We start from the raw sequence: 27,425 nt of genomic DNA, 5'->3' as shown, positions 1-27,425 counted from the left end.
AAGCATAATGCAGAGATCTGAAGAACTTTTGCTCCTTTCTAGGCAGGATATACTCTCCTGTGGTTCAGGGTTTCTTGTCTCCAAGTAGCATGGCTCACTGCTGACCCTCAGCTCCCAGGTTGGTCAATTCTGCTTGCTTTATCCCAAACAGAAATCCCAATTTGAACCCTGGCTCTAGGGCCTGCTTCATGCTGGGAAGCTGTCAGCTACAGCGACCTGTGCTAAGGGAAGGGCTCCTTTCCCAGGAGGTAGGACAACATGCGGGGCAGACACTGGGCAAGGGTTCAAATAGCAGCTGCCACTCACTCGACAGCCAAGTGATGTCTATGATCCTTTCTCATCTGCAAAATGAGAATTACAGCCAGGAGTGGTGGCACACATCTGTAATCCCAGTGGCTCGGTAGGCTGAAGCAAGAGAATAGTGAGTTCAAAGCCAGTCTCAGCAAAAGCAAGGGGCTAAGACAGTGAGACCCTGTCTCTAAATAAAATACAAAATAGGGCTGGGGATATGGCTCAGTGGTTGAGTGCCCTGAGTTCAATCCCCAATACCCACCCCTCAAAATGGGGATCACACAACTCCTACCTCACCCAGTTCTTGGGAAAATCAAATGAGGCCACAGCAGTAACATGCCAAGCCAACTCGCCAGCACATGATACTCAATACACACCAAGTTCATAGTCACATACATCTTGGAGGGTAGTACTACCATCAGTGCATAAAGGCACTGTGGTCAGAGTAATCCCTGAAAATCTCCTAAATTACCCACAAAGTCTGCAAATACCATATTATCCATGGGCCACTGGACTCAGGCACTCCCCAAGCCTAACATATTGCCAAGTTCTCACCTGCACACCTGAAGCAGCCAGCTTTGTGCTCAGGGCCAGGTTGGGCAGAAAGGGATCTTTTGAGCACTCCCAGCAAGTGCCCAGGCAATACAGGTTTTTGGAAAATAGAGGTCTTTAGCTCCCTGCCCTCAGTCCGGGCTCTTGCTTGTCCAAGGGTTTGGGACCCTCCCATGATGCTTTCAGTTTTGACCTTGAGAGTATACTTAACTAGAGAAAGATCATGTTGCTAGGGCCTCATTTCAGTCTCCATGCTGCCTGGTTTGAACTCTTCTTACATTAGGGCCCAGAATAAAACCTGGGACGAAGGCAGTCTGTTTTCCCTTCTGAGCCAAACTTTCTCCTTATGGCAGGCACCTAAGGCAAGGTCCCTGCTCCTGGTCAAAGAACTTCCTGTCCCAGCTGCCCTTGGTTCATTCCTTCTGGGAAGCAAGAGTTCCGCCATATCCACCTCCCACCACCACCACCTACAAGCGACACAGGAAACAAGCCCAGGTCACAGGGCTTGGAGGTGCACCACAATATGGGCACTTATCCAACTGACCCAGTGCAGGGCTGACGTCCATTCCTCCCTCCCCTGCACAAAGATCACACTGGGACACTGGGTCGTCCCCCACACTCTTTATTTGTTGATTCAGTAGCTCCCCTCCTCTTCAGATGAGGTGGTCCCTGCTGCCTCTGACATGCACGTAACATGGGGGGGTCTCTCAGACTGCAGACCCCACAGCAAGGGGATGTGGTCCCAGTCACACAAGGACCAAAACAGCAACTAGGGGTTGGAGTCTTGGGGGAGAGTCCCAAGTTCAGGAAGATGGTTAGAAATGGCCTTCAAGGGGTAGAGGAGCTCAGAAGTCCAAGACGGGGCTCGGGTAAGGGTGGCCCCTAGGGAGTGCTCCAAAGTTGTCAAGGCCACACTGTCTGGAAGAGCTGCAGGGTGATCACTCCACCAAGTCCCTCTCCAACCTTGGTACCCCTGCCCTCACCAACACCCATGCCCACCTGGGGGGCATCTCAGGCAGGGGTTGTCCCCTCTGAGGCTCCCTTCCAATAGGCCCATCTTTCTGGTTTCACCAGGTGACCCTGGTCCCAGGTCATGTTACCACTCAGCTTTGTCCCTCCAGCCCAAGGGGGTAGGAACTGCTTCCTGCTCTTGTTCACTGCTGGGCCACCTCACGGTCCCACCTGTTCTCAGCCGCTGCTCTCAGCAGCGCCACCAGTTCCCACTACTCGATTCCTTCTGCTGAAACACTCTTGCTGGTTTCTGTGTGTCCACCTGGACCTGACTGAAGTTGATGTCAAATGCATCTCAAATTAAAACTTGGGCTTGTGTGTGGTACTGGGGAGTGAGCCCAGAGCCCTGTGGTTAGAAAAGTGTCGCCACTGGACTATATCTTCATCCCTGAATCCTGGACCCTTTATCTTCTCCACAAGCCCCATTTTCCCCATCTTAACAAAGGAACCCACTCTCCTCCTGTGGTTCAGGCTAGAGTTAGGGTCACCCAGAACGTGCTCCCTTCCTACCCTGACCTCCACACCACTGCAACCTTTCTACACTTATCTTACACTTGGCCCCGACCCTCGCCACCACTGCCACCACCCTGATCCACTCACCGCCATCCCTTCTCCCCCTGCTCGAATCCATTCTCCACACCTCAGCTAAACAACTGCTTCAACAGTCATGGATCCTGTCACCCTCCCAAACCCTCCAACAGCTTTCCATTACCCTGAGAATAAAACCAAAAACCTACCTGGGACCAGAACATCCAACCTGTCCTTAATTTCATCTTTTCACACTTGATCTGGGTCATAATGGCCAGTTTTCTAGGCCTTCCAATAAAACAAGCTGATCCCCACCTCCTGGCCTTTTTTATTTTTGCCTCTGTCTGAAAGATGTTTCCTGAAGGTCTTCCCATGGCCACATCCTGTGCTTCTCAGCCTAGCTTCTCTGAATGCACAATCCACTACACCAGTCCCACACTGCCACAGCCTGCAGAGTCCTCACAGCACTTGTCCCTCTTTGGAACCACCCTGCTGTGTGTGTATGTGTGATTGTCTCCCTTCACTAGAACCCAACAGATAAGGTCAAGGAATCCTCTCATTTCCTGCTTTGCTCTGTGCCTACAGCAGTGCCTGGCACAAAGTAGGTACTCAATAAATAGTTGCTGAATGCAGAACAAAGGAGACCCTGGGGGAAGGGGAGGGAACCAGTGGTCTCTCAGGAGACAGTGTCCAAGGGTTCCCAGTCCAGGGTGGTCCCATCAAGTGACTCGGTTGCTGTGGCTGAGGACCCTTGGCAGGTCAGAGGGACATGCTGGTGAGGTTGTCCTGGCTCAACAGTCCCTTCCGGCCTGCGCCAGCTCCGTGCCCACTGCCCCCAGCACCCCCGCCACCCCCACAGTACTCGTGCAGCCTATGCCGCAGCGTGACAAGGGCTGACCCTAGGCAGGCACCATTGGGTGCGTGGGGCCCACCAGGCAGCTGGAGTAGCAGTGTGGCCACACCAGCCATGCCATCTTCTGTGGGCTCCAGGGTGATGGGCCCAGCTCGCAGGCCAGCGGTGGTGGCAGGGATGGCTGGTGGGCAGCAGCCTCCTCCCATGGGTCCCCAGGGGCCACCAGTCCCTGTCAGCAACAGGGGTGCCAGGAAGGGCTCAGAGCGGCGAAAGGCAGGTGGAGGGAGCCCAGGTGGCTTCCAGGCAGGGGCTGGGGCAGTAGGATCTGGTGGGAAGCAGACGGTGACTTTGGCAAAGGGGCGGCTGGCCATCTTGGTCATCTCCTGCAAGTGCCGGCGCTGCTCCTGTCGCTGGTCCAGGGCCTGCTTGGCTTTCCAGAGGAGCACACAAAGTGACAGGAAGAGGAAGAAGCAGGAGAAGAACACAGAGAAGAAGACAAACAGATCGATGTGGGCCTGGTCCTGCCGGAAGAAGAGCAGGCCTTGTGAGTCAGCTGAGCCATTGGTGCCTGGCCCACTTGGGTCTCCCACACCCAGCAGCAGCAGGTAGAAGCGGCTTGACTTGAGAGCATGGTGTTCATGTGGGTAGGTGATGACCAGCCGGTCCCGCACACTGCGCACCACCAATACTGCCGATGGCTCCGTCACTGTCACGTATGTAATCAGGCCCCGTGGCCACACCTCCCGAACCCGTGGCTCTGCTGGGGGGCCCGACCCACTCCCAACCCCTGGTCCACTTGCATCTCCGGCCCCCCGCGGCCCTCCATCAGCAGGAGGCGGGGGTGGGGGTGGAGGCGGTGGGGGCTGGATATGCACAGTGTGGACGCCGGTGTCAGGGGCCACACGGACCACAAAGGTGTCATAAGAGGTGGAGACGTAGAGGTCCACAGCACCGAAGGTCACATCCAGCGTCAGGCGAATGTCCACGTTGGTGAACTTGGGCTGCACGCCAAAGAGTACAGTGCGCCCAGGGCCCAGAGCCCGGCGCTTGGGCTCATGGAAGCAGTTGGTCTGGGAGGTGGGGTCCAGGCAGCACTCCTGCTCCACCGAGATGAGACGGTAGCACTGCTGGCCGCCCAGAGGGCTCCCGTGGAAAGACTCCCGGCATTTGGCACACTGTGGGAAGGACACAGGGGAAGGTGGGCATCAGGACTGAGCATGGTACAGGGCTGGCCCCCAAGCAGGACAGAAACATTGCACCTGTTGTCAGCAGCCACAGCCTTAAGTCCCCACCAGTGCCCCAGCCACTGTCATGTGAGACTCTAGAATGTTCCAGCCACAGTGCGAACACGGCTAGAACCTGACTCTCCAGCACTGCTGTCCCTGGTGTCACCCGCAGTGGCTCCAGCACTCTGAGGCTCAGCGGTGCAGAGCTGTGTTGGGGTCTAACTCCTCACTAGCTGTGTCCTCTAGACCAGTGCCCTAACCTCTCTGAGCTTGAGTCTTCCTCTATATGTAGACAGGAGCCAACGCTTGCTCAGGAGACTTCTTTTTATTTCCCTTCAGTGTGAGAGATTGAACCCAGGGGTGCTCTACCATGGAGCTGCATCCTCAGCTCTTTTTATCCTTATTTTTGAGACAGGGTCTCACAAGTTGCCAGACTGGCCTTGGCCTCCCAGATCTCTGGGATTATAGGCATGTGCCACCACACCCAGCTCAGGGGACTTCTGATGTCGTACACACAGCATCTGGCACAGGGTTGTCCATCTTAACTGCCCACATAGGTGCTTCTGGACTGTTAGATACATTTCAACCGTAGGATCTTTGCACAGGCTGATCCTCTGTCTAAATGGCTTATTCTCATATGTCTACTCATGTGACACACTCACATTGGCTGCAAGTGCCACTATCTACCATTTCTTCCTCATTCACTGTATCTACCATTTCTACTACCTAACAAGCCCTACCCCAGCTTCTGCCTAGTTTTTCTCCTTCCCACTCACCACTGTGTACACACAATGTGTGACTTACTCATCTGGTAACTCCTGACTTCTCTGTGAGAATGTAAACTCTGTAAGGACAGAACCTTTTGTTTGTGCTGTTCTCCACTGGGTCCCCAGTGCCTCCCACAGTGCTTGGTATATACTAGGTGCTCAATAAATACTTGTTGACTGGATGAATGATCACTATTATGATTCCTCAGCTTTGTGGAAACCATTCAAGTCCGTCCAGGCTCCAAATACTACCATCTGCCTGAGCTGGGGCAGAACGCTGAATGTCTCTGAGCCTATTTTCCTCTTAAGTCTGTACTTCACCAAGGCCCCTGCACAGCCTTGACAAGCCTTCCACCTCTGAGCTGTTGCCACTGTCTCTGCAGCACAGGGCCCAGCTCAGCAGCAGGCACTCGCCACATATTACTACCGCTGATTATTAGAACTGAAAAAACCTGCCACTTCAGAGCAGGCAATGGAGCTGCTACAGAAAGAGGTCTGGAATAATCTCTGGGACTGTCAAGTAAAGGGCAAAGAGCCTTCTGGTCGGACACCAAGAAAGCAAAAATTCTGGTCCAGGATGGAAATGCTGGAGGTTTAAGGCTTGGAAACAGGCACCTTGGGTGGAGTTTTAATTCTGCAGATTGGGTGTTCCTGTAGGTGGGAGGAGGAGACTGAGGTGAGCAAGAGATTTCTCTTCCCTGGAGAAAGAAGGTGGGTGGTGGAGCTGTGCTCCAAAGAGGGAGCATGAGTTGTCCTCCTTGGGGGAGGTAAGCCTGTGGCCTGGCAGCTAGGTGCTCCAGGAGCCTCCTCTCTGCAGAAGAAAAGGGAAATGGACTCAAGGGGGTTTGGGTCTGGGTATTAGAATGGCTAGGAGATCCTCTGTTAGCCCCAGGCCACTGGGTGGGAGCAGCCACATGAGGAAAACCTGCCTGAGAAAGAGGCCGACACTGAGCAAAGCAGAGTCCAGACACAAGGAGACTCCTGAGGCCACTGTGTGAAACGTGAATGTGGCCATTCCTGAAGGCAGAACCCAGACCTCAATTTTTTTAATCTTCTTTCTCAAAACAACCCTCACCCTGCACAATTCAAAGGACCACCCTCTACCCCACCCCATCTGTCATTAACTCAGTAATTTGTAGACTGAACACAGCCAAGACCCACTTCTGTCTTTTACCAAATCTCAGCTTATACACTATCTCGAAGGGGACATTTTAGGAGAACGCCATTGGCAAAGGCCAATGCTTTCTAACCACGTGTTCCATGAGCCCAAGTTTTACATTTGATTATTGATAAGAAAAAAAAAACCACCTCAAAATGTGGTTAAATCAGTAACAGTAAACCTTGTGAACTCCCCATTGGGAGCTTTTACTTAATCCCTCAGGGGGAGAGAATACAATGTCAAAGAAAACTAAATTTTGCTAAGCTGTTGACCATTCTAAGTGAAGAAGCATTCCACAAGCACATATCCAAGGGCTACATGCCAGGTCCCTGCCTGAGAAGCCATGAGGGAAGAGTGTTTCAAAACGGATTCCCAAATATTACTATAACAAATGTACAAAGTGCAATAGGAAGTAGCAAAACAAGAAATTTGGGGGAAATCTGGAATAATTGGGAAGAGTTTCACAGAGACGGTGTTTATGCTGCATCTCAAAGTGGGAGTTGCCAAAAAGACAAGATGGGAGAGGGTGCATTCTTTTTTTTGTAGGGGAGGGAGGATGGTACCAGGGATTGGGGTCCCAGGGGCACTCAACCACTGAGCCACATCCACAGTCCTATTTTGCATTTTATTTAAAGTCAGGGTCTTACTGAGTTGCTCAGCAGCCTCGCTTTTGCTGAGGCTGGTTTTGAACTCGCGATCCTTCTGCCCCAGCTTGAGAGCCGCTGGGATTACAGACGTGCGCCACCACACCCAACGAGAGAGAGGGTACATTCTGAGCAGTGGCAATGAGGCAAAGCAAGGAGCTATGAAAGGGCCTGGGCTGTTCGTGAAAACAGGGAAAGCACAGTGAGGTCAGAGAGTAGGACGTCTACTTGGGAACAAGGAACATGAGGTTCAGAAGTGCCCAGCACACCAGGAACTTCGCATTCTCCCCTGTGGGCAGTGGTAGACCCAGACGTCAGTTTTGAGATTCAATACATTTTCTTTTCTCCTTAAATTACCATGAGATGGGTTTTCCATTACCTGCAACCTCTGAATTATGACTATATAATGGAGATAGTCTCTGCAGCAGTCTGGGAAATCCCAGAGGCCTGTCTGGGTCCTCAGATCACTGCCCAGGGCCTGAAACTGACTCAGAAACAATTTATTAAGCTGATCTTGATCCAAAGACCACAGGTTCAGAACCATGTGTCAGTTCTGCCCAGGACTGGTACCTCATCCCACCTCTGACCCTTTGCAGATATGGACTTGGCCCATAACTTGCCTCTCCAGCCTCACCTGGTACTTGTAGCAGTCTCGGCGATCACTGGGGGAGCTGCCCTGGCACGTGCCAGTCTCTGTGTTGTTCTGGCATGGGCAGCCCGTCCCGTCCTGCTCGTTACAGGTGTCTGCATGGCCATTGCACTGGCATCTGAGGATGGAGAAGAGAATGGGGGTTATGGAGCTCCCATGACCTCTGAGGTTCACAGAGGTCAAGCGAAGGCCGCAGAGTCATTAAATGGCAGTCAGGGTTGGAACCTAGGTTGGACTGACTCCAGCTCCCTGAACATTTGGAAGGAAAACATGGAATGGGAAGGTCATTTGGGGACCTTTCCCCTCAGCAACCCTCTCTCCTTGCTCCCCCATCTTGTCTCCATCCGGGCTGCTCCGCAGCTCTGGCTTCTAAGGGAGGGGGCCTCTCGTCTGAGCTCAGCTCATTTTCCCAACCCTGCCATGGCCTAGAGCCCCCTGGGGACTTTATCTTCTTATGACTGAGAGCAGAAGACTGGAGGCTGGGGGGTCCAGAATGATTCCTAGGGCAAAGGCAAGGCCCCAACCCCCTTCCTCTCACTTGGTGCATTTGCCATCCAGGAGGAAGTAGCCGTGGAGGCAGCTCTCGCATTTGTCCCCATAGCTGTTATTCTGGCAGTTCACACACACAGCTTCGTCTTCACTAGGACCCTCTGTCACCCAGTTTTCAATCTGGAAAAGCACAGGGTGATTACAAATGGAGCAGCCCCCTCCTCCCTGGGATCCAGGTGTCCAGGCCCCATCCCCCTCTTCCTCTAGGACCCTGGAGTCCAGGCCACCTGCTCCCACATCCCTCAGACCCAGACTCTCACCTCCTCTGGATCCAAGGAGTACTTTTCTGGCTCCCTCCTGGCCATTTCAAGCTCCTTCCTGGAGATGCAGACGTGGCTATTACCACGACAGAAGGCATGGCAGGGCCGGCAGGTGCCGCCCCCCACGGCTGAGCCCACGAACAGCGGGAGGCACTGCTCACAGTGGCTGCCCTGGAAACCCAGGACAGAGTGAGTGGTCAGAAGGGCTGCAGAATCACAGGGCGGGGGACACGCAGCCTTGGCACTTGGTATCTACGGTCCCAGCCTGTCCGCCACTTTGCCCCTGCCTTCACGGGCTCACTTCCAGCCCTGTGTCCTGAGCGCCACATGCTCACCCTCCCTGGCCCAGTCTCCCCACTGTCCATGACAACAGTGTCCCCAAAGTTTTCTCACATCTCCCTGGGACAGGATTCTGCCACTGCTTCCCCATGAGTGGCTTATCAGGGCTCAGAATGAGGCTCAAAATGCCTAAGTTCAAGGGCTGGGGTGTTAGCTCAGTGGCAGGGTGATTGCCTAGCATGCAGGTGGCCCTGGGTTCTAGCCCTAGCATTGGGGGGGCGGGGGGAGCCTGAGCACAGGCTAAAAGCAAGCAAAGGCCTGGGTCCCAAGGTCAGGCGGCCCTGGGTGCCCACCTTGGTGTGGTTGCGGCAGAGCAGGCAGTGGTCGCGGGCCCCCACGCCCGCGCACTCACTGTGGCGGTTGCAGCGACACTCTGTGGAGCAGTTGCGGCCAACAAAGCCGAAGTGGCAGCGGCAGTGGTCAGGCTCCACACAGGAGCCATTCACACAACCCTGGGCGCACACGGGGCGGCACAGGCCTGTCACACTGCAGGGGTCAGGGCAAAGGTCAGGGCAGGTGGCCCTGGCGGGGGCCTGTCTCCTAACACCATGGCCTGGCCCTTCCAAGCTGCCTATCTTCTTTCCACCTGATTGCTCAGCCCCCGTCTATTCCACCACTTGCCCTCTGGGGTCCACCCACCACCTCCTCCAGGAGCTAGCCCACAATCCTCCCTCTTCTTGGGCCCCTGTGACATTCATCCATCCCTGGTCTCCCTCACCATCCTGTCCCACCCCAGCCAAGCTCACCACTCTCCTCCTCCCTGGATCAACACCACTACCTCCCGCCTCGGGCTGCTCATCCTTCCTGTCTGGCTAAGCTCTGGACTTCTTCCCTCACTGCTCCCACGGGGTCTCCCCCCAGTCTGGCCAGCCCATTCCTCCTACCCACATCCCACAGGGCCTACAGCCTCACTTGTCCATGGTGTAGCCCGTCTTGCAGCTGCACTCATAGCCGTGGGGCTGATCATGGCAATTCTGGGTCTCATTGCAGTCATGGTGCCCATTTGCACACTCGTCCTCAGGGGGGCAGGACAGGAAGGCCCAGGATGCCGCAGGACGCCCACATGTCAGCCCTGGCCCCAGGAATACAAGGCTTAGCCTGGGGAACCTCTACACCACCCGCTCCCAGCCACCCAGGTCATTGTCCCTGCTTCCTCTGAGCTCCATTTCTGAGATGAACCCCAGTGTCCCCATGTTCTCTGCCCCAGACCCAAACCGGCCTTCTTGCCTGGCTCCCATACCCTTCTCACCATCACGGGGGCCGCTGAGTCCACCCTCCATGCAGCGGCCGCCCCCATCCTGGCCCCCCCAGGCACACCAGCCACAGTGAGGGCGCCGCAGACAAAGGGCACACTGGGTTGCCTGCGCACAGCCCAGGGAGCAGCTCTCGGGGCCCCGGAGCAGCCGCCCGCAGCCTCCAGCCATACATCTCAGGGGCAGGTAGGAAGGGCTCAGACACTGTTCAGGAAGGAGACATGGGGATGGGGAGAGAGAGGCAGAGAAAGAAAATCAAACACTGTGGCGCTCTCCCAGGACAGCACCTCTTCTCTGAGTTTCCCCCCTCCCTGGCCACAGTCAGCCCAGGACATTAGCTGGGCCATCACGTGTTCTCACTCAAGCCTTTGTAACTAGACATCAGGACTGGAAGTGGGGCCGGGAGGTCAGAGGAAATGGGAGATCACATAGACTTGGGCTGGGGGAACATTTGGGGCTGGAGGACGTCTGGATGAGCAGAAAACACACCAATGAACAGGACACAGAAGACAGTAGCCAGAGAGATGGAGACGAGACCTCATATCCCAAAGACAGGAGAGGCAGTTTTACAGGCTCCACTCCCAGCCCCTCATGAGGGCAGCGTGGACTTTATATCCCATGTCCTAAAGGTACCACTGTCTTGGGGCAGCAAGTTCCTCTTCCCTACCCAGCTCAGGTGCTTCTGTTCCTGGTAGCTCTGAAGGCGACCACCCAGGACCAAACAGAAGAGGGTCAGAAGCAGGGCCGTGAACCACAGTTGCTTAGAACAAATGTGGTCCTGGCTGCAAGGCAAAAAGGTCCTCCCCTCCCAGCTGGGAGGCCGAGTCCTGGATGAGGGGCCCGGCAGCGATTCAGAAGCCTTCACTCTGTGTGGGGACCCAGACCGTGTGCACAGTGAGGTTTAGACCCTTGGGAACTTCCTGGGTTTATACACTTTTTATTTACTGCACAGACCCTAAGTGAAGTAGACGAGGGAAGACATTTATCCCGTCTGGCTGCCTGAAAGCACTTAAGAAAAAGCAAAAGCAGCCTTGCAATCCTGAAATAGAAAACCCGGCTGCCGTGGTCGGAGCTCTGAGCGCACTTAGGGTTGGGCCTGCCAGGAGCCGCATCTTGCGGAACTGCCAGAGGCAGACTCTCTGCCAAGGAGTCTAATACTGCCATGCCTAAGGCATGTAATAAATCCTGCGTGTTCTTTTTCTTGTTAAAAAAAAAAAAAAAAATCTCAAAAATATTCTCTACCAGGCTGGGCTTCCAGATCTAAATTTAGTGCGTGCACTGGCAGATGGTGGGGCAATCCAGGAGCAGGCAATGAGAGTCCTGGGTCCTGAAAAGCACTTCAGAACTTCCCGCTGTGACCTTCCTAGCAGCGAACAATAAGGCCCAACAACCTACCCTGCATTTCCTGTGTTCCTAGAAAAAATAGGTGAACAGTAAGTTCCAGAGACAATCCCAGCTTGCCTGTTGACATACACCATGGATTAGCAAAGTGCAAGGTGCTCGATAATGAAGTTATTGAAGGGGGGGAGGGAAGGAGGGAGGAGGGAAGGAGCCAGGCCAGGGAGGAGAGCACTCAGCTGCCTGCCATGGGTGAGGTTAAAGCCATTACAGAGAACAATGCAAATAGTTCGAATCTGGCAGTCTCTGAACAAATCATAACAGGTTTAGAGCCCACAGCTATTGACCTATGTGGGGATATTTGACCTATGTGGGGGATGTTCTTTAAAGATCTGAGCCAACATCTTAAAGCTAGGAGATTTCATAGAAATCATATCAGACAAAAGTCCCCTTGTATTCACACACAGCATCAACCTTGTGCTGCCTGGCTCGTGGACAGGCTGTCCCTCCGATTCACAGGCCCCACACATCCTCCTGCCTCCTGCCTGGAGCTTCCTCATCTCCTGAGCTGCCTGGGCTCTTCGGGCATCTAAGCCTAGCGGGTGTGGAGGAACTGGGAGGGGCTGGGGGAGCTGTGTGAGACAGCAGATGTTCGGGTGTTGCCTTCTGGTCCCAAAAATCCCCACAAAGACAAATTATAGAAATCTCAAGAATATTTGGGGAGGCCTTGTACTGCCAGGACCTCAGGTTTGAAGGCAAAGGGCCTCTGTTTGCAGCAGACCAACACCAGAGGGTCCTCTGACCTTCTGCCACACTGATAGTCCTCTGAGAAACCCTCACGGGTATCCTCTGGGAGTATCTGACATGGAGGTAAAGAATCCTCCTAGTGGGTGGAACTCAGGACAGTAGATCAGTCCTCCCACCAGTGCTCATTACACCAGCAGCAGTAACTAGCTATGACTCCTTACTGGATGGCAGGTACTGTTCTGTGCTCTAAGTAAATTCTCCTACTTAACTGATATGACCTCCTTATGGAATAAGCTGTTGATAATGATTCCCATTTCCCATTACTCACTGAGATTTAAGAGAGGACAAGTCACTCAATCAAAGTCAAACAGCTGGAATGTGACAAGGTTGGATTTAAACCCAGGCCCAGCTGAGCTTGGACCCTGAGCTTGGAACCTTAGCCCGTGATCACAAGACAAATGAGCCAAGATGCCACTTGCAGGCATCTAGCCATAGATGCCTGAGGTCCTACACACCCTGACCTCCTGGGCTGGAACAGGTTGGATATTATTGTCACCTCTCAAAATGGAAGTTCTAATGGTAAGTGTCCCATTTTCCCTGCACTGCTGTCCAAGGTGAGAGGGTGGTGGCTGAGGTGATCACCAGCTCGTGGGCTGTGGCCAACGAGGAGGCAGGACTCTATTGGGTCTTGCACAATCAAGGTGTGAATGAGGAACAGATGTTGGGGGGAATCAGAGACTCATTTCCTACTAGAGATGATGGTGGAAGGTGAATCTGTCTTGTCCCCCACTGGGGTGGAGTAGGAGGCAAACACCTTTGTACCTGGGACAGCTAAATCACACTTGGTGAAGGCATCTTTGGAATGAACTTTCTGGAAGCTGAGAGGATGTGCTGGGCAATCAAGGGACAGGCTTTCCTGGACACATGGTGCTTGCTTTGCCCACACCAATCACCCCTCCAACCCAAGAATACAGACTAGCTCTCACCTGCCCTGCCCCATTGGAACCACATGCTCCCAGCCCTCCCCAGCCATGTCTCAGTGGACCACAGCTGGACACCTGCCTCACAAGCTGGGTCAGAGTTTCCCCTTGAAAATGTAAGCAAACTCACCATGAGAGGGCCCTATGAGAAAGTATATAGGCTGAGGCCCTGTTTGTTGATGATGAAGCTGAAGGAAATCGAAGGACACAGATGTATGGAGAATCACTGAGACCACAGGCAGTGTGGCCGAAGAGCCAGAGAGCAGCAATACTTCTTGTTCTACTGAACACCCCACCTCCTTATTACGAAAGCAGCTGGGGGGCAGCATTTCTTGCAACCAGAAGCTCCCAATGTAGACAGATGGAGCAGGAAAGCAGAAAAGGGAGGTTGAGGGGGCATGAAACGACAGTTATGGAAAGAAAGCAGAGAGGAGACCATGAATGAGCAATGGAGAGACACAGGGGCTGGGGAGTCCGGGAAGGAGGCACAGAAAACAGCAGGGAATGTGTAAGAGGGAAGGAGGTGGTGTGAGGAGGAAGAAGGCATGGCGGGGCTACAGCCAGGGAGATGGAAGGAGGAGGACAGGGGAGAAAGAAAACCCACTGAGGGCAGAGAGGCAAGGGGTAGTACCTGTTGGAGGCTGCTGCTCCAGACACAGTGCTGCCAGCCCCCGTCGGCACCCTTGGAGTCCAGGCACGAGGTGCAGTTGGGCAGGAGGTGACAGGGGGTGGGGCAGGGCAGTGGGGGTGATGATTCCACGGGCATTGGAGACACATTGAGCAGAGAGTGGCTGAAGCATGTCCAGTCATAGGTGGGCTGCACTGAGAGGATGCGGCGTGTCTCCCCTGGGTAGAGGACACAGATTAGAACTCAGTCTGGCCCCCAGCCCTCCTGCCTCAGGGCCAGGGGTCCAGGCCCAGGCTTCCTCCCTCAGACCTGGGAGTGCAGGCCCCCAAGCCCTCAGGCTCACCTGTCCTCTTGAACTGCCGTGTCCACATGCACTTGCCCTCCCTGGTGCACTGCTCACAGTCAGCAGCCCCACACGCCGCCTCTGAGCAGTTTCCGGCCCAGAAGACCTCTCGCTGGTTGATGCGACAGTCATTCTCTGAGGTGCAGGACCCATTGCGCCCAATGCAGGCACCCTCGGGGCAGTTGGTACACCACTTACAGCGGGGGGCTGATGCCTGGAGGAGGAGGCAGGCTTGGTGGGGTCTGCAGGGCTCTCAGTTCCCCTTCTGACAGTCTTTCCCATCCAATCACTGCTGAAGGGCTCAGTGGTTCCCGAGACCCTGGACAGCTGGCCACAGATCTCCACCTCCTGCCCCTCTACCTGCCACTCCTTGCTATTCCCTGCACAAGCCACTCACCTCTCCATCTCCAGGCTGTAGGGTGCGGGGATGGCGGGCCAGGCACTCACTGCAGGTCCGGAGTCGTCGACATTCCTCTGGGGATCGAGGCATTGGGGAGCAGGGGGCACCTCCACAGCCTAACCTGGAGATCATGAGGTGTGGCTCACATACTCAGCCAGGCCCATCCTTCGGCTTCTTGGATGTGGTCCTACTGTTCCCCCATACCGTATCCTGAGATGGACCCTGCACAGGCCTCCCGATCCTTGTCCTCCCCACCACTTGTGACAGATGGTATCACTTTCACCTGTCACCCTGGCCAGCAATATCAGAAAATACCCCACGCCCTCCTGCCCCTTCAGCCACTGAGCCCTCTGCTTCCTGAATTTTTTTCTCTGACCATCTCCTCTCCCCTTCCCTACAGGCCCTTGCCCAATTCAGGGCTCTTCCTCTCCCCACAGCCAGCACCTGAGTCCCCTTGCTGCCTCTCTTCATTACTCCACCTCTCACAACAGCTCCAGGGATCTCCCTGCCCAGGCCTGACCTCCCCTTCCTGTTCAAACCCTCCATGGCTCCCCGCTGCCCACAGTGCAGATCCACAATCCCTTCCCCTAAATCCTTGGAGGCGCATAGGTTTTAGAATTTTCCAGGTTTTAAAAAATCAGTGGGTGCTCCCACTATTACACACACACTCAGGTGCTTCTCCCACCCCCAATAATCAAACCCATTAATATTCCTGCAGTTAATGTAATGACACACTTCTTGGGACAAACAAAGCCCACAAATAGCTTTGAGTCAGTTCAGGATAATCCAGCAGCCAAATGAGTGAGCTGGAGCGAATTTATGAACCCCTGGGCCTGCAGAAATGTTTGGATCCCAAACTTCAGGTAAGGGACTGTGGAGCTGGACAGAGCCCAGTGCCTCAGTCAGGCAGTGGAAGCCCTTTCTGAGATGACCCCACTCACCCTGTCAGTCTCACTCTCCCTCAGGTCAGATTATCTCCCAAACATGCCACACAGAGCCCGCTTTTAGACTTTGCTGCTCTAAACTGTTATCTTTCATTTAGGCTCAATTCAGAACCAGCTCCTCCAGAATGAGACCCGAGCCCACAAACAAGGCTCCCGGATGGAGCTGGCTCAGGCTGCCCCACCAGTGATGATTCACCCACTTTCCCACATGAAAGCCAGTACCCTGAACCACATCAATATACTCCTGAGGTCCCCTCCCAGCCCATGGTGCAGTTACCCTCAACAGGAACCACTACTACCTACAATGGGCTCTTGGTCACTGTGGTTACCTATGGGCCTGGTCCCCGGAAAGGCAGGCCCCATGACACCAAGAGCAGGCTCCAGTCTGGTTACAAGCTTCGGGTGAGGGCAGCAGGCGACAGGGGTCAGGGGGCAGGGCCAGTGCCAGGAGGCGGCCCAGGGCCACTCCACCAAATCCCCCAGAGATGTACAGGCGGCTCCCAACTGCTGCCACTGCGTGGGCCACAGACTCCTCCATTGGGGGTCCCACAGAGGCTGGGCCTGAGGAAAGATAGGGTGTTCAAAGAGACCACCCAAGAGGTCAGTCAAGGAGGGACACCCAGAGAAGGAAAAGCCAGGGAGGGTCAAAGGAGAAAGGCAGTGAAGCGACAGACAAGGACAAACGGGCAGGAGAATCAGACAGTAAAAGAGAGGGAGAGAAAGGCAGACCAAACAGAGAAAGGCAGCCAGGGAGGACAAGGGCAGAGGAAAATGTTTGGGAACCACACGGGAGGTGGTGGCTGAGCAACACTGCAATGGCTCTAAATGCCAAGGAGTTGATCATTTTTATTGACCTATTTTTGTGGTGCTAGGAATTGAACCCTGGGCCTTGCACATATTAGGCGAGCACTCTCCCACTGAGCTACCCCTCCAGTCCTATCTGTAGTTTTATGTTACACAAATTTCACCTCAGTTTTTTGTGGGCTGGTTGGTTTTGTGTGGTACTGAATTGAATGCGGGGAACTTTACCACTGAGCTACCTTCCCAGCTCTTTTTAGTTTTTGCTTCGAAAGCAGGTCTCACTGAATTGCCCAGGCTGCAATCAACCTTGCAATCCTCTCGCCTCAGCCTCCTGAGCAGCCAGGATTGTAGGTGTGCGCCACCACGCCTAGCAGGGTTTTTTTTTGTTGTTTGTTTGTTTTCTTTTTTTAATTCTCAAAAGAGAGAGAGAGAGAGAGAATAGTAGGAAGGGTAGATTAAGAGAAAAAGTGCATTAGGGGTCAGAAAAAGAAGCAAAAAGGAAAGGAGACAGGCCCAGAAGCACACACAGTCACTCCCTCTGCTAAGTGAAATACAAGGGCTGGGGTGCCGCTGGGGGTAGAGCACTTGGCTAGCATGAGTGAGGCCTGGGCTTGATTTCCAGCATGGCAAAGAAAAGAGAAAAAAGGGCAAGATATAAGCCCACTTCTAGGGGCTGGGGTCGTGGCTCAGTGGTACAGAGCTCGCCTAGCATGCATGAGGCACTGGGTTCAATCCTCGCACGACATAAATGTAAAATAAAGATATTGTGTCCACCTAAAACTAAAAAATAAATGGTTTAAAAAAAAAAAAAAAAAAGCCCACTTCTAACCCATGAACAGCAAAGTCTGGAAGGAAACTCCCCGCATCCAACAGGGGTTCTCTCTAAAGAGTAGGATTCTGGGTGTTTTTTCCTTCCTGTTTTATAAATTATATACAATGAATATTATTACTTTTACAGTCACAATAAAAAGTAAATTTTCTAAGGGAAAAAAAAGAGAGCATCCCCATGGTCTTTAGATTATATGGGGGGTGGGTGCTTTGCTGGTGAGTCCCAGGAAATCAGATTGACTTCTAATGAGTGGGGGGTCCCAGGACAGGGACAAGCCTCCTCCAGGGTGTTCCCCACTCTCCCAGGGAGATCAAAGGGGACTTACGGGTGAGGTCGGGCAGAAGCCAGGCATTGCAGTTGACCTGGTAGAGCAGGACGTCGCTGCTGAACTCATCAGGGTCTGAGCGCCCACCGAGGACCACCATAGTGTCCCCTAGCAGAGCTGAAGCATGGAAAAGTCGGGGACGGGGCTATTGGGGAAACACACAGTAGGGATGGCCTGTCAGAGCCCTGTCCCTTGTTCCATGTACTCCATCCCCCCACCTGCCACCCCTGAATTTCCCTTCCTACCCCCCACCAGCTCCCCCAGTCATCCCCAGGGACTTGGCTCAGACCCCCTAAGATGAACAACAACATTCCTGCCACCGGAGGGCCTGAGGCTCCCTGGAGTGCCTTCTTTTGCCTCTCCCTGCCCTGAGGGACTTAGAAACTGCACAAGCCATTGTTCCTACCAGTACAGAAGGTTCCTTATTCTCTCACACCCACCTCCTTGACCTGGTAAGGCAGGAAGAACTAGGGGTCCCAGTTCTACTTTTTATAGCCTGGAGGCCCAGGAAGAGGAAGGGACCTGCCAGGGCCACACAGAAAGTCAGGGCAGAGAAAGGGCAGAACCCATGCCTCTGACCTCCTGGAGAGGATTCTTTCCTCCAAATCAGGGATGGAAAAAGAGGAGATCTAAGGATGTTACGGTTCAGTGTAGGGGACTGGAAAGGAAGGGAGGCTGGAATTGAGGAGGAAACCAGTCCCTGGGCACCTCCTTCCCCATAGTCATCTATCTGGACCATTTTTCCTGACCTTTGCCCCCTGAGAAGGGGCCAGCAGGCTCCAGGTGCGGTCAGGACAGTGCAGGGAGTAGAGCTCTGGGGAAGGGGCTGCCAGTTCCACGTGGAAGCGGAAGCCCCCAAACACATACAGGGAGTCGGTGGCCTCATGGTAGACCGCAGAATGACCATAGAGACCTGGAGGGGGGCAGAATGGCCAGAGATGGCAGAGAAAGGCTGACCAGCAATGCCCCCCCACCTCCTGGGCTCCCCTTCTGGTGACCACACCACTACCCCACCACACCCTGAAGCCAGAGACCAAGGAATCCTTCTCAACCCCTCCCTCTCCTTGGGTTCTAAAGGACAATAGAGACATGGAGAAAGGGAAGAGAGAAAGCAACAGTTGGGTGATTATGAACAGCTCATAGGAGGGAGACAGGGTGACAGAACGTCCAGGGGACAATGATAAAAGCATGTAAAAGCATGATAGGGAAAGGACAGCCCCTGAGGGACAGTGATCTTAGAACCTGGGGGTGGGGGGAGAGAATGGCCACAATGGGCAGGAGGTGGGCAGGTCATCATGAAGTGGGGGAGAGTTAAACAGAAACTGAACATCACCAGAGATGGTTTCCTGAGATTCTGGATGAGGTTAGGGTCCGGGAAGGGAAATAACAAGGGTACAGTGGGCAGCAACCAGAGTATGGGAGCGGACAGCCTACGCAAAGCCCAGCCCCAGCCCCACCTGTTGGAGGTGTCCCGCTTTGGGGTCCAGACACCCAGGTGCCAGTCGCCAGCTGGTACTCAAGCAACTGCTGGTTGAAACCGTTTTCAGGGGAGTAACCGCCTACCAGGATCAGAGACAGGCCTCGGCGGGCAGTAAGAGTATGACCAGCAACAGCTGGCAACTCCACGGTCTGAGGGGCCTGAGGGATAAAGGGTCAAGGTCATCAAGGGGGCCAGAAGTTGGAGTTACATTGTGGATAGAAACAAGACTCAGTCCCACAGTCCCTTCCCTCTGAACTGCTAAGGAGGGAGTGAGCTCCTGGGGCTGGTCAGACCTTGACCTTCTAAGAAAACAGAGCCCTGGCAGGTGTGCAGCAGACTCTGGTCAGTTCTGCCCACTCCTCCTCCACTTCTCCAGGCCCAAGCAGCCTGGTGTGCCTGTGGGAAGCCCCTGCTTCTCTTCTCGGGTGAGCCTGTGTTCCAGCCTCATAAGCCAAAGCATCACAAGCCTGTGGCCAGAGATTGGCTTGCGACTACAATGTAACCCAAGACAGCAAGTGCAGTTCAACTTGGGGACTCCTGCTGAAACTCTGGGAGATGGCTTCCTTTGGTGGAAAGCTTACAAGAGCTGCTGTGGCCCTCTTTGCCTGGGGGATGGAGACAGGTGCTCACCTTCTCCTGCCGCCACTGTAGGGTGGTGAGATTAAGGACCCAGAAGTCTCGGGTGACACCCCCAGCTGTGAGTCCTCCAAGCAGGTACATAGCACCACGCCCAGCAGGCACATAGGCAGCTGCGTGGAAGGAGCGGGGTGTTGGGCCTGGGCCTCCATCCTCAGCTCCAGCCAGCATCTGTGTCCACCGTCGCTCACTCACCGAGTACCTGGGGCCAAGATGCAGAACAGCAGGCTCGCTGTACAATCAACCCAGCAACCCTAAGAGTGACCCTACCTGGCAGATGCCCCAGCCTCCCTTGGGGTGATCTTTATAACAGTTACCTTATCATCTCCTGGGGAGCACCACCCAAAGAGTATTCCAGTCCTAGGTGAGCTGCCTGTGATGAGTGTCCCAGAATCTTTTGAGTGTCCCTCACCTTAGAGGTTTTCTATATTCCTTTGAGGTGACTCTTGGATGACAGACATCTCAGCAATCCCTAGGGTAACCTTCTCTTATTTCAGGTATCCCACCTCCTCAGCACAGTCCTCACCTGTACAGGTTTCCCAGAAGCCCCTGGGGCAAGCCCAGGCCCCCAAACATCCACAAGGTGGCATCAGGTCCCTCCACCATAGTGTGTCCCAGGCGGTGTAGGAAACGGCTAGCAGTGTCCTGGAGGTGGGGGCAGAGGTATCAGGGGTCAGGCTAAGGTCAGAACAGTGTCAGGCATGGGTGGACAGTCTGAAGTGGCCAGGAAAGCAGGTTGGAAAAATGATCCACAAGACAGATTGTGTGGCATTTCCTCAGAGAGGTGGTACCCAGAACTCACAGCTGAGAGGCGGCTGTCCATGAGGGTCTCCCAGACCAGCTGCCCGCCATCCAGCTTCGTGGCACAGTCGGGGCCCCCGAAGCCCTCAGCACAGATGCACACACCCAGGCTCTGGAGACAGCAAAAGGAGGCTCAGGGGAGTCCTGGTCACCACCCGTCCCACTTGGCTGACCCTGTCCCACCTGTACCTGGTTACAAATCCCGGCCCCAGTGTGGGCATTGCAGTTTTCAGGACACAGAGCCATGCGGCAGTGTGGGCCAGCCCAGCCCTGGGGACACCGGCAGAGCCCAGCACCTGCAGCCCCATCCTGGGGCACACACTCCTGGGGGACAGGGCAACTCCCTGGGCCCCCTGACCCACAACGGGCAGAGCCCACTGAGGCATTGAAGCCCCAGGACGAGGAGCCATTGGCTTCCCAGTGCAGCACAAGCAGCCCTGTGGAGAGAGAGGACGTGTTCTGGACACTGCTCCACCCCCAGGCGTGGAGAAAACCCAGCGCACCCAGGCAGGGAAGTACCCTGGTCATGTACAGTCACTGCCGTGGTTTACGGTCTCTCTGTACGCCCGTCCCTTGACCAACCCATCAAGTTCCATCCACCTTAAAACCTAAATCTCAGGTGAAGGGTGTAGCTCAGTGGTACAGCGTGTGTTCAGCACGCACAAGGCAGTGGATTCAATCCCAGGCACCAAAAAAATAAAAATTAAAAATAAAAATAAAACCTAAATCTCTCATATTAACCTACTTCTTGCCACCTTCTCAGCGGCTGTCCAAGACAGCATCGCATCTCATCTGGACATCAGTGCCATCTTCCCACTGTCTTCCTGGTTGCCCTACACTCTGCTCTCCCAGCAGCCCATGCAATTCTTTTTTTTTTTTTTTTTAATATATATATTTTTTAGTTGTAGATGGACACAATATCTTTATTTTATTTATTTTTATGTGGTGCTGAGGATCAACCCAATGCCTTATGCATGCAAGGCAAGCGCTCTACCACTGAGCCACAACCCCAGCCCCCCATGCAATTCTTAAAAACAAGAATTTTGACCCCATCACGGGCAAGTTCTAAACCTTCTACAGCTCCCACTACTCTTAGGTAAGACTTATAAAGATTAGCAGGTTTGCCATAAGTAGGAAACAGAAATTAATTACAAGATATGATATGTAAAATACACCTCAATAAAATTGTATTTTTTAAGAGACCCCTTCTGGAGCCTAAGGCCCTGCAGAACCCTGACCTCAGGACCTCCCACTTTCTCATCCAGTATGCCCTAGCATCAGCCTCGCCCACCATCCTGCTCTCAGGGACTTGGCATCTGCTACTCCTCCACCTGGAGAAGGTGCTCCCACCATGCCTCCAGCTTCCCACCTCCAGCCAAACTCACCCCACACAAAAGTCCTCCCTTGCTCCAGCCCCAGCCAGGCCAGTGCCACTCCTTTTCCCAGCCTCGGGAGAGAGTTACTATGCTAAGTCTAATGCTTTGTTCGGGCACCCCCTTGCCTCCCCAGGTTCTTGAAGGCAGTGCCTATGTCCCTGTTCTCGGCTACACCGTGTAGAGCTCAGGTGAGCTCAGTGTGGGTGTTCTGGAAATATCTGCTGGGCACAATGAAATCCCCTCATTTCTATGGAGGTCACTGTGGAAGCCTGGGGGTTCATTTCCATCAGGTCAAGTAGATCTCTCTCTTGGCCTCCAGCACCAGCCTCTAACTCACAAGAAGGAAGAAAGCATTTCCAAACTCTGGCTCTTTAATTGCCTGAGGCAACCAATCCTCTCCAGCGCATCCCCATCCATTCAGCAATTTCTCAACCTCTCAGTCCTAGGTGGTTCTTTGTCATAGAGGCTGTCCTAACAGCCCCATCTCTGCTTTCCACCCACTAGATGCCTATAGCACCCCTAATCATGACTGTCAAAACATCTGTAGAAGCTGGAACTGGTGGTATATGCTATAATCCTGTCAACTGGGGAGGCTGAGGAAGGAGGATTGCAAGTTGGAGGCCAGCCTTGGCAACTTAGTGAGACCCTGTCAAAACGAAAAATAAAAACTAAAAATAAAAAGGACTGGAGATGTAGCTTAGTGATAAAGTATCCCTGTACTAAAACATACCTACCTAAATGTTATGATATATTCCCTGGGCAACAAAAATCACCCCTAGGACTGGTTGTAGCTCAGTGGTAGAGCACTTGCCTAGCATGTGCAAGGCACTGGGTTCAAATCTCAGCATTGCATATAAATAAAGGTCCACTGACAACTTAAAAAAAAAAAAAATCACCCCTTTTGAGAATCACTAGGCTAAGGAGATGCTCAGCCACATTCTCTGTGTCCCAAAGACACACATGCCCTGCTCAGCCCCTCTCTCCAGAGCCAGCACAGCCTGCAAAATCCTCTCTATTTTCCACTGAAAAAATTGGGGCCCAGAAATGGAGAGGAACTGCGCCACCCTCCAGGCAAGGGACTGTGTCACCCACAAAGTCAGCAGCAGTCCCTGGGCTGAACCTGGATCCTCAGCCCAAACAGATCACAAATGCAGGAGCAAAGGATACAAAGCCCAGCACAAGAGACCCTACTTCCCCAGCCCCCATACCAGACAGGGCCTGCACAGTGAGGGGCCTGTCCCGCCGCTGGCCGCAGAAGGCAGCTATGAGGCTACGGTCCGACTGGACAACACCAGTGTCCAGGAAGCGTGGGAATCCATCAAAGGCCAGGACGTAGCTCAGCTGGAGGGGTGTAGAGTCAAGGGTTAGAGGACCATGAGGTGAAGAAAAAGTGCACTTGGGTCTAGGAGGAGGAAGGCCTCAGGACGGGAGGGCAATCTGAGACTGACAGGGGCTGTCTGAACATTCAGGGCAAATGTCAAACTGCAGCATGGAGACCACCGCTCCCAATGCCATTTCAAAGCAGACATGGCTAGCTGACTGGCCACTCTTGCCTTGAGCCTCTTTCTCAATACATAGCTCCCGGCAGCCACCACCAAACAATCAGAATTGGTACACAGGTTTAATAATTACCATCCCTGGTCTAGGGAAGGGGAGTCTGAGGATCTGGAGGATGGGGGAAAGGATTTCAGGAAACAGGAAGAGAACTGGGAAATGGGAAGACCTGTAGGCTTAGGAAGAGGGGCTGGGCAGTCTAAGGAACAGCTTGGGATTTGAAGTCTGGGCAGGGCAGGGGTCGGGGCAGGGCATGGTTCTGGCTTGAACCCTAGTCCCTTCGGTACTCACCGTGCAAGGGGTGCTGCTGTCAGGGGAGAAGGTAAGGGTGAGTGGGGGACACAGGGTCCCTGGGGCACAGGGCTGTAGCACCTCAGTGGCTGAGACAACCCACACACAATAGGACAGGCCAGGCCCGGCCCTTGCAGCCCCACCACCTGGAGGCAGCAGTCCCCCAAACCGGCGGGAACCCAAAGCCACTGAGGACACGTTGGTGAGGAGAGCTCGTCCCCCACATTCCCGGAAGCAGGAGCCACCAGCCCTGGGGAAGAGGAGAGCCAGAATCAGACCAGTCCTGCCCCGGCCCACTGTGTCCCTAAGCCCACCCTACTCAAAGTCTGCTGGCCCCTGGCTCACCGGGGGTCCCCGTAGTAGCCTGGTGAGCAAAGCTGGCAGTGGGCTCCCTCTGTGTGGTCCTGGCAGAAGCAGAGCCCGCTGAGGTTGTCACAGTGGCCACGGCGTGGGTCCCCATGACCATTGCACTGGCAGGGCCGACAGCCTCCTGAGCCTGTGGCATTGCCAAAGCTGCCAGGACGGCACCGTTCACAGTGCTCCCCCCACGTCCAGTCTGTGAAGACCGCAGCAGACGGGACACAAAGTCAGGGATAAGGACAGAAATGGGCCCAGACTAACTGGCTCAGAGGATTACTGATCCCACCCGCCTCACTTCAAAGGAATGAAACCAAGGCCCCTGACTGGGAGAGAAATAGCAAGTCCCAAAAGGGGGACTGAGCCCAACCAGAAAGATAGTGGCACTGAAGACTGTTTGGGTCAGGAGCAGGTAAATGGGCAGAGGGACCCAGAAATGCATGCAGGGAGACCAAAACCCACTCACAGAAGACAAAGTTGGAACCCCCCAAACCCATCCCAGGGTCTTTGGATAAGGGCTGCTCACCCTGGCACTCATCACAGAAGCCAGGCCCCCGTTTGCGGCAGTGACTATGGAAATTGCAGCCACAATCTCGGGAGCAGCGAGGGGCAGGGGGCCCTGGGGCAGGCGTGGGTGGGGGCAAGTCAGATGTCCAGCCCAGGTCACATACACAGGTGAAGTCTGGGGGTCCACTGCATACACCATGGCCACAGTCCTCCAAGCACCTGGGACCACATGGGAATGAGCAGGCCCAGGACCCCCAAAGCATCCCCCTCATCCCACCCACCAGAACACTATCACAAATGGCTGCCAGTTTCCACTGTCCTGAGTGACCCAGTCTCCACAGTAACTTCATTACACGTGGTGAAGCTTGTCTCCATAGTAACCACATATCAGCACTGTAAAAACTCCCTTTCAACTGGGTCCTCCTCCATCTCCACAGCAACGCTAAAGGTTATAGCCCATTGTCTATGAGTGTCCTGTTTCCATAGTAACTAGGGTTACCTTGGGAACCCTGCCACTTAAAAGAGGTCCTAGTCTACAGGGTAAAACCCCCAGGCTAACTAGAGATACTAGAATCACAGGAGGGAGCCCAGCACCAGGATGGCTTCCTCCACCTCCCAGCCCCAGTCCTGAAGCGATATCTCCATAGCAACCCATGCCTCACTCACGTGCGGTTGCAGTGCGTGATGCCATCACCCTGGTAGCCACGCTGGCAGTGACACTCATAGCTGAGGGGCGTGTTTAAGCAGGTTGCCCGCGGGTGACACCGTGCCAGGCCCAGGCGACATTCATCCACATCTGGACAGCGGGCATAAGCCCAGCGGGCAGGGAGAGCCACAGGCAGCCCCAGGCCCTCCCCCACCCACAGGGAGCAGTTACCCCCACCCAAGGGCCCGGAGAAGTCCCCCTGTAGGCACCTGTGGGGAGAGAGATTGAAGGAGAGAAGAACATAGAAACAGGGCCCAGAGACAGGGGAAAAGGAAAAGGTGACAGGGAGAGAGAAGAGACAGACACAGAACAGTGAGCAGAAAGTAAACCAGGGAAGGGCAAGGGAAAAGGGGAATGGAGGAGGAAGAGAAATGGGGAGAAGGAGGAGGGAGGAAAGCAGAGGTGGAGGCAGCAGGAAAAGGAAAAGCAGCCACAGGATCGGGACAGGGCAAAGGGGCAGAGAAACAGAGGCCATTAGTCACTGAGGAGGGACAGCCAGGTGTCCTACCCCACCGGCCCCACCTGTGCTCACCGTCCCAGCGTGGGGTTGTCCTCATTGCCACACCAGCCGCACTCGTGGCTCTGCAGACACTCATGGCAGGTCAGGAAGCCATCACAGCTCCGGCACCTTGGTTCTGAGTGCACACTGTGGGGTGCAGGTGTGTGGGAGGGATCAGGGACTGGGCCCTCTGCCAGCTTGAACCCTCGCTCCATCAGCCCCACCCCCAGGCCCGCACCTGTCGTCCCAGCCACGACAGCCTCCATGTGGGTACCGGGCCAGGTAGGCAGCAAACAGGAAGCAGGTGTGGGTAGACTGGCACCAGGCACACTGGCTGGAGTTGGCCAGGCAGTCCTCGCAGGTCAGACGCCTAGGACGGGAGCAGAGGCCATGTCACTCCAGCCCATGCCCCCCACGCACACCCACCCGCTCCCTGGGACCAGCTGAGCTCACTGGCTGCAGAGTGGGGGACACTCCTCTGGACTCTTCAGGGCACCCCGACCCCGGCCCCGCCGACTGCATGCCGCATCCCCTTTGCGGCTGGTGCTCTGATGCCACTCACAGAAGGGGTCCTGGGGGTTGGACAAAGAGTCAGCGCTCAGCTCAGCCCACTCCCCTGAGCTCCTGGTATCCATCCATCACCGCTCAACAAGCAACACCTCCCTCTCCTGCTGTCCCCTCTGCACCTTCCCTTCAGCCACAAGTTTGTTCTACTTGACCAGCACCCACCCTTCTTTGGGCAATAGTACCTTTCTATGAGGACCCAGTGGGGCAGATTCATCCTTGCGATCCAGAGGTGGGCAAGGGGCCACGCTCCCTCCCAATCCCAGTGACTTCATCAGGAGCTTGCAAAACCCAACTAGAGCCAATGAAATGTGATTCTGGGACTTCTCAGCAGAAGTCCTAGAACTGCCAGTGGAGCGGGGTGAGGTGGCAACAGAAAGAGGAAGGCACTTTCCCCTTGATGCTGAGTTGCAGGCTGGAAGTCTGGAGCCCTGTCTCCCCTGCCAGTCACTAGAACAGTGACTCTTCTGGGGACAGGGAATCAACTGCATTTTCTGTCCCTTCAACAAGGCATATTCTGACTCCCAGGTCATCTTTCCAGGCCCATTTCCTCTACTCTCCACCTGGCTCTTCCCTTTACACAAAGGACAACTGCCCCAGCCATCTGCTCCTCACCACCAGGTCCCCTTGGCTGCCCGTGCCAGCTCCAAGGGGCCCTGTCTCAGTGGGCTACTCTGGCTGCCTCAGTCTTGACATCCCCACTCTGGGCCTGGTGGGCACCTGGGTGCAGGCATGGCAGTCACGATGCTCCTCGCAGAGTGGGCAGAGGGCAGGCACTAGCACCAGCAGGGACCCGCCGGACCCATCATCCTCGCAGTGTGCCCCAACCTGGCGCAGGTGGCAGGTGGCACTACTCAGGCACCAACCACAGCCCTGATCTGCCAGGCAGCCCAGGCAGGAGGAATAGGAGGCGCAGGCCGAGGAGCGGTAGGGCTCCAGGAAGAAGAAGGAGATCTCCTGGAAAGGTGACATGAAGGTCAGGAATCAAACTTCCGGGAAAGGGTCTGAATTTGGAACTAACAACTGGAATTAAGGGTTTAGAGAATAGAAAGTCAGGAGAGAAAATCAACAGGCAAATGAGGATCAAGTCCCAGAGACCCTAGAGACAAGAAGTCAATGTATGGAGGGCAAGGGTCAGGGCAGGAAGAGTCAGAAAATGTGGATGGGGTCACAATATGGGATCTGGGTTGGGGTGTAGCTTAGTGGTAGAGCACTTGTTTAGCATGCTTGAGGCCCTG

At 54.5% G+C, this 27,425-nt stretch overlaps 1 protein-coding gene across 1 annotated transcript in view; it reads right to left on the bottom strand.

Annotated features, from left to right (window-relative positions):
* Positions 1 to 1,449: 1,449 nt before the first annotated feature.
* Megf8 (multiple EGF like domains 8) overlaps positions 1,450 to 27,425 on the bottom strand; it is a 40,375-nt gene continuing 14,399 nt past the window's right edge. Inside the window, exons 15-41 of the mRNA XM_027945854.3 lie at positions 26,908 to 27,144; positions 26,077 to 26,195; positions 25,862 to 25,993; positions 25,657 to 25,770; positions 25,085 to 25,333; positions 24,438 to 24,637; positions 23,900 to 24,110; positions 23,555 to 23,804; positions 22,918 to 23,050; positions 20,523 to 20,770; positions 20,335 to 20,445; positions 20,059 to 20,177; positions 19,527 to 19,734; positions 18,874 to 19,054; positions 18,166 to 18,329; positions 17,417 to 17,561; positions 15,791 to 16,022; positions 14,515 to 14,638; positions 14,118 to 14,331; positions 13,778 to 13,992; positions 10,078 to 10,285; positions 9,741 to 9,900; positions 9,122 to 9,314; positions 8,490 to 8,660; positions 8,219 to 8,349; positions 7,666 to 7,798; positions 1,450 to 4,410 (exon numbers count right to left, since the gene is read on the bottom strand). Coding sequence (XP_027801655.2) covers positions 3,142 to 4,410; positions 7,666 to 7,798; positions 8,219 to 8,349; positions 8,490 to 8,660; positions 9,122 to 9,314; positions 9,741 to 9,900; positions 10,078 to 10,285; positions 13,778 to 13,992; positions 14,118 to 14,331; positions 14,515 to 14,638; positions 15,791 to 16,022; positions 17,417 to 17,561; positions 18,166 to 18,329; positions 18,874 to 19,054; positions 19,527 to 19,734; positions 20,059 to 20,177; positions 20,335 to 20,445; positions 20,523 to 20,770; positions 22,918 to 23,050; positions 23,555 to 23,804; positions 23,900 to 24,110; positions 24,438 to 24,637; positions 25,085 to 25,333; positions 25,657 to 25,770; positions 25,862 to 25,993; positions 26,077 to 26,195; positions 26,908 to 27,144 — 5,871 coding nt within the window. The 3' untranslated portion in view covers positions 1,450 to 3,141. The remainder of the gene's footprint in view (positions 4,411 to 7,665; positions 7,799 to 8,218; positions 8,350 to 8,489; positions 8,661 to 9,121; positions 9,315 to 9,740; positions 9,901 to 10,077; positions 10,286 to 13,777; positions 13,993 to 14,117; positions 14,332 to 14,514; positions 14,639 to 15,790; positions 16,023 to 17,416; positions 17,562 to 18,165; positions 18,330 to 18,873; positions 19,055 to 19,526; positions 19,735 to 20,058; positions 20,178 to 20,334; positions 20,446 to 20,522; positions 20,771 to 22,917; positions 23,051 to 23,554; positions 23,805 to 23,899; positions 24,111 to 24,437; positions 24,638 to 25,084; positions 25,334 to 25,656; positions 25,771 to 25,861; positions 25,994 to 26,076; positions 26,196 to 26,907; positions 27,145 to 27,425) is intronic.

The sequence above is a fragment of the Marmota flaviventris genome, chromosome 18, assembly GCF_047511675.1.
Source record: "Marmota flaviventris isolate mMarFla1 chromosome 18, mMarFla1.hap1, whole genome shotgun sequence".
Lineage (NCBI taxonomy): Eukaryota > Metazoa > Chordata > Mammalia > Rodentia > Sciuridae > Marmota > Marmota flaviventris.
The sequence above is the reverse complement of the archived record's forward strand: the minus strand, read 5'-3'. Positions and strand labels throughout refer to the sequence as shown.